Source organism: Microtus ochrogaster, chromosome 8 (assembly GCF_000317375.1).
Source record: "Microtus ochrogaster isolate Prairie Vole_2 chromosome 8, MicOch1.0, whole genome shotgun sequence".
In the NCBI taxonomy this organism is placed as follows: Eukaryota; Metazoa; Chordata; class Mammalia; order Rodentia; family Cricetidae; genus Microtus; species Microtus ochrogaster.
Genome location: NC_022015.1, coordinates 27,860,154 through 27,866,403, shown reverse-complemented (window position 1 = coordinate 27,866,403; position 6,250 = coordinate 27,860,154). Strand labels below are relative to the sequence as shown.

Genomic DNA, 6,250 nt, shown 5'->3' with positions numbered 1-6,250 from the left:
CAGGAGTGCACGGCCCACCTGCAGAGGACTGGAGTGTACGGCCCACCTGCAGAGGTCAGGAGTGCACGGCCCACCTGCAGAGGCCAAAGGGGAATGCTGAGTGTCCTGTTCTCGGTCTCCACCTTATTCCCTGAGACAATATCTCACTGTACCCAAAGCTCACCGTTTTGGTTAGGCTGGCCAATCAGCAAGCTTCTATAATCCATCTGTTTCCTGCCCCAGCACTAATATGTGTTACTATGCTGGGGTAGCCTTAAAAAAGACCCAAACAAAAACGCAAACAAGTGTTCTAGGGATTTAAACTCAGGTCTTCATGCTTACACAGAAAATGCTCTAAACTCATTAAGCCCTCATTTCAGCTTCAAGGGACTTTAACGTAAGATTTAGTGTTAGGTCCATATAAACATCAGTAAGAAACAGCCAGAAACTGAGGACCCCAAAGAGGAAGACAGATGATGACAGATTCTTCAGTAAGGATGGTCACAGACTTAGAGTTGTGGAGAACTGCTGCTGCGAATCATCATTTGTGTGCGTCACCTCTAGCAACAGGATCATCTGTGAGCATCACCTTTAGCAACAGAGCCCATCATCTGTGAATGCCTTCCAGTTCCTTGTCTGTCCCTCCAGCCCTCACACTCTTCGCACCCTTACATCCTCACCATTTGGAAGCTCCGGGTAGAGTGGAATTCACACTGCATCATGTCAAAGAAGATGGGGATGGTGGCTTTCCGAAGTTCCGTCTCAGGAATGAGCGTCATTTCCAGTATCGGGCCGACCATTTCTGGGATGAATTTTATCTTGTGTTGACCTTTCAATAGAGAAATGTGACATCTATTAATTTAAAAGGAAGGGGTGGATTTCCAGAAGGGGCTTAAGAACACAGCAACACAGACCCAGTGATTTTTGAATGGGAGCCTCCATGGTTGTGAACCCGATCTTGCTTGTAGGGAGTTTGAGTGCTTCTAGTCACATGTGGCCAGAAGGCTGAAGAGACGGCTCAGTAGATACAGCATTTGCCATGTAAGCATGCAGCCTGGAGTTCAGAACCCCAGTACCCACATAAAAGCTGGAGAGGCATGGTAGCACTTGGGGATCCAGCACATGAGAGGCAGAGACCTGGGACAGGGTGGTGAGCTGGACTAGAGGACAGAGCAAGCTCTGAGTTCAGTGAGAGACTCGGCCTCAGTCAATAAAGCAGAGGGCATGGAGATGTGTTTCACACACATGGAACACATGAGGATGCCATGCTCATATACACATACAAAAAAAAAATAAAAAAGTAGATGGAATCCCTAGTGCTACACGGGGAGCTAATTAAAGACACATTTACTTTGTGATTACAGAAGGGCAGGGATGGCCCAGTCTCCTCATCTGTAGAGAGGAGTTGTGAAGGTTGAATTGTGAGGAAAGCATGAGCAAGCAATGACACACTATTCTCTAAGTGTGTCTCAGGTCAGCAAGATGGCACAGTAGGTAAAGGTGTTTGTCACCAAGTCTCATGACCCAAGTATGTTCCCAGAACCCACATAAAGATAGGAGAGAGTGGGCCCTCCAGTTTATTCTCATCTCCACCCACATGTCATGGCATGTATCCCCCCATACCAGGTATGCACATACAATAGTAATAAAAAAGAATATTGAAAAACTTGTCACCTGTAAGCATGTCTTGTTCAGTGTGTGTAATGGTATTTAGAGGTACTACTGTATTCTTTTAGAGGAGTTGTTTCAATGTTTGTTTTGAGACAAAAATCTCCCTATATATTGATCAGAGAGGCTGGTTTCGCAAGAAGTCAATTGCGGCACATAAGTCAAGGGCATGGACACCATCTGTTATCCAGTCAGACAGAGCAGGAGGCTAGGGCTGGGAGAGCCAGCACCTGACAAGCACGGGAGCTGACCCAGGGAGTCCCAAGTCCCTTCTGTCTCCTAGGTGGTGTGCAGAGGTGTGGTCCATCCGGCACCTGGGGAACTACACAATGACTTATGAAACACTGTGAATGGCTGCAGTCAAAGCACACAGAGCCCCCGCTGGGGCATGGGACTGTAGAAACAGTAGGGCCTACCACCTCAAGCTGCTGCTGGATAGGGAAGTATTTATGCTGTTCTTTAGAACAGCTTTGTTGGGCTAAAGAGATAAAAAGCCTGCCTTGCAAGCCTGAAGACCTGAGTTCCATCCTCAGAATTTAAAATAATAGAAAACAAAGCTGTGGAGGGTGGAATACACTTGTATTCCTTGCACTGGGGATGTGGACAGAGGTGGATTCCTAGGGCTCACTGGCCAGCCAAAGCTGCTTAGTGAGCTCCAGGCCCCTCTGTCTGTGTTGTCACTGAACTCAGGATGACTGTGGGATGGCATAAGTGGCATAGATACACCAGGCTTGATGAGAGCCAGGGAAGGCAGGGGAGAAAGCAGTGGCAATCCCCGGTTCACAGCCCCTGCTGATGTGGAGTGAGGTTACCAGACTGCACAGAGGCAGGCTGGCTGTGATGGCTAATCACCGTGGTCAGCCACCAACATCTGGAATCAACTCAAGCAGCTGGGCACACCTGTGAGGGATTTTTCTTGATTAGATTATTGGAAGTGGGAAGACCCATCCTAAATCTGGGCCACATAGCGGCAGCCCCCATAGAAAAGGACATGGAAGAAGAAAACATTTACTTTTTGCCTGCCTGCCCTCATTCTTGCTGCCAAGCTCGTGTATTCTGCTGCTGAGGGATTCCTCTGCTGGTTGGAACCTATTTCCTTGAGAAGGAACAGACTGAAGACCAGCAGCTCTCTAGGTCCTCCCTGGGATGCCAGCACAAGGTTGGGGCTGCTGAGACATCCAGTTTCATGGACTGAACAATTATGAGAGTCTTGAAACAGCCACATGGGACTAACATAAGATCACAACCCATAAGCCACTAACACACACAGACACACACACGCACACATGCACATGTGCGCACATATGCACACACACACGCATAGTTGTTCTATCAGTTCTGTTCCTTTAGAGAACACTGACTAATACGCCAGCTTGCTGAGGGGACACGATGAGGCAGGAGCGCTGCTCCTAGGCAGCGACCTCTCATCTTTCATTACAGAACACTTCCTTTATCTTCAAGCCGCTCCACTGTAACTAACATTGTCTCATTCCAGCACGTAACATGAGGGTGCGTGAGAAACGATACGCCTGAGTGAGTTATTTGTGACATTTTCTTATTAACAACCAGCCAGCTGATCTGGAGTTAATTAATCTTATTAATACTTTGACACAATCGGGAAATACAATATGGAATTTGCTTTTCTTTATCGCTCAACAAACGAGGATTTCTGTCAAGAGAGTCATTAAGCACATGTGTCTATTATAAATAACCATACATAAGAAAGTAGACTATTCTCATAAGCCAAAAGATGATTTTTATGGACTGGACACAGGTACAAAATGTTATCTCTGATAAGGAACCTGAATTTAATTAGAATCCAAATTTCCAACTTTGGCTCAATAGTTGGTATCTTGTCTGAAGCAGCAATGGTGCGATTCTGCCCATTTCCCTCAATGCTTAACACTTCTGAAAGGCATGCAAGCACTGCAAAGCGGTCCCCTGAAAGTGCCATTATATTCAGTTCCTCAGGTGACATTTTCCTTGTATTATGCCTAAAATGTGTCAGAGCCAATGCTTCAGAAAACAGCCGATCGTGACAGCAGGTTGTTCATCAGCTGTAATTTCGGTGTCATAAAGTTCTAGCTGTCACTCTCAGCCTTTATTGTTCCTAGCTGGGAAGATCAGACAAGGCAGATCAAGTGGTTGCAGGGGCAGCCACTGGAAAACTAAGCTACAAAGAAAAAAAAAGGGGGGGGGGCTTCATCCCGTGGATCACCACCCTTCCTTTTAGTGCAGAAAACACACTGGGCTAGCGTAGCCTGAGACCTCTGAGGAGTGACACCCCTGGAAACAGAGCTGTCACGAGTCCACAGTCCCTGAGTTAGTAAGGTGGGTAGAGCTTTCTGATGCTCATTATTATCTGTTTAATTATTGTGGGTTTTCCCCTGATGCACATCAAGCTAAAGTCTCTAATGATGGACCTGAATGTGGGCCAATGAGAGTCAAGGGATTTCATGCATTTTTCCCCCTTTTGGAGAGAAAGGAAGAACAGGATGATTGTGATGACTTAAATGAGCAGTGTCCCCCCACAGATCAGGTATGTGAACACTTGGTCTCTAGTCGATGGCTCTGTTTGGGAAGATTATGGAACCTGTAGGAGGTGCAGCCTTGCTGGAGGAAGTATGCCCCTGGGGGCAGGCTCTGAGAGTTTGTAGCCTTGCTTCACTTCCAGTTTGCTTTCTCAGCTTCCTGGGTGTAGATGGAAATATGATCTCTCAGCTTCCCATCCCAGTAGCCTGCTGCCATGCTGTCTCTGCCATGATGGACTGTCTCTCTGGAACCTTAGGTGCCTGCCATAGGCCATTTCTTCCATAAGTTGCTTTTTTGATCATGGTGTTTTATGACAACAACAGAAAAGTAATAGAGGTTCTAATAACCACGGTGCGAGGAAACAGTCTACCAGTCAGTACCTTCCCCATTGTCTGGATGTTCGCCTCGGCACATCTGATGTTCAGAAATTCAGCCACTGGACAGGATCTTATCGTGGGAAAATTGTGCACACAAAAGGACCACAGAACAGAACTCTGCTAGGGTGCATCGGACAGTATCTGGGTTTAATGAAAAGCAGTCAGCTTTTGCATTCCCCAAAAACACCAGCAAAGGGGATCCTTACATAAAAAAAAAAAAAATAGTTCAAGCCAAAAAAGGCCAAAGCAAGGCCTCTCTGTGAGCACTTTTGTTCCAGCCAGATCGGGTTAGGGAACACATGCTGGTTCCTGAGAGCTGGCTTAACAAACAAAAGTAGATGGTGGAACCAAGGTGCAAAGGAGATGAGGTGAGGCCACCTCCACGTAGTTCTCACAAATAAGAGGAGAACTGGGTAAATAAACACATTTTTTTTCCTACAGTTCTTTTGGAAGAATATGGTTTTGACTTTTTCTTTGTTCCGGGAAGAAAAGGCCTGTTGCCCTGTCCCACTCAGCAGGGCTGCTGGGGCACATCTGTGTGAGACACCCCTCTCCAAAGACCACACACAGCCCTGGAGGGGTGGAGGGAAGGCATCCGGTGCATGGGAGGAGTGACAGGTGACTAATTCTAAGGTGAGGAACACATCTGATCCAACTTCTATTTTTATTTTCTTGGCAGAACTGGCTGCATGTGCCTGCCAACAAATTCCCAAACCTGAGCCCATTGAAAAAAAAAAAAAAAAGAAAACAGGAAGCTATGTGGAAAATAGGTTGTGCACACCCTGGGAAATCATGATGGGTCGCTAGGAGTTTGGAGAGCGGCAGCCTGCACAGCGCTATTGGCAGGCAGGCCTGAACACCGGAGAACCACAGCAGGAAGGGTCCTTGCTGGCCACGGTGACCCCACAGATTCCAGGAGGAGCAAAGGGCTTATTATTTGCACAAAGAAAAACAAAACCAAACACAATCCCATGAAATTCTCAGTTCTTTGTGTAGCAGTTGTCCTTTCTTGTAGATGACAAATCCTTGTTCTTTAATTGGCCAAGGTCCTTTCGATCTCCTGCTTGTTCTTATGCTTAAGTTGATGTTTGCTGTTGATGAGCAAGCTTTGAAACCCTCAGGGGTTAGCTATGTGTTCACATTAGGGAGTAACCATAAGGGGGAGGGAGCTTCTCCTGAGTTATCTTCATTCTTGGCACGGTGAATCAAAAGTCTCTGTTGCTGGGCTCATCTTATGAGAACATGATGGCAGATGTTGTCAAGAGAGTCCACCACTCTGGGACAGAAAGTCTAAGACTGGAGGCTCCCAAGGAGGCTCTGGGAGAACCCCACTCTTCCCAAAACCCATCTTTCCTTCCTTCGTGGCTGTCATGGCAAACAGCATGGAAACAAATGGGGCGGGTTCAAAGTCAACCTCTGGAGCTTCAGAGACACCACTGACAATACTTAAAAGGGAGCATGTAGTTTGGCTGCTGGAGGAGGGAGAGACATCTTCCATAATACAGCGATGGGCAACGTGCACCTGCTCCTGGAAATAATCCTCATTCGTGCCTCTGTAAGAGCCTTCATGAAACTCACTGAGTAACTCCAAACAGATAAAAAAAGGGCATAAAAGTGTGTGTGTGTGTGTGTGTGTGTGTGTGTGTGAGAGAGAGAGAGAGAGAGAGAGAGAGAGAGAGAGAGAGAGAGAGAGA

General features: G+C 46.8%; 1 protein-coding gene across 2 annotated transcripts in view; it reads right to left on the bottom strand.

Annotated features, from left to right (window-relative positions):
• The window catches only part of Dock1 (dedicator of cytokinesis 1), a 503,376-nt gene that overhangs the window by 78,701 nt on the left and 418,425 nt on the right, over positions 1-6,250 (bottom strand). For both annotated transcript variants that reach the window (XM_013347890.2, XM_005351416.3), the window contains exon 33: positions 660-808. In XM_013347890.2, coding sequence (XP_013203344.1) covers positions 660-808 — 149 coding nt within the window. The remainder of the gene's footprint in view (positions 1-659; positions 809-6,250) is intronic.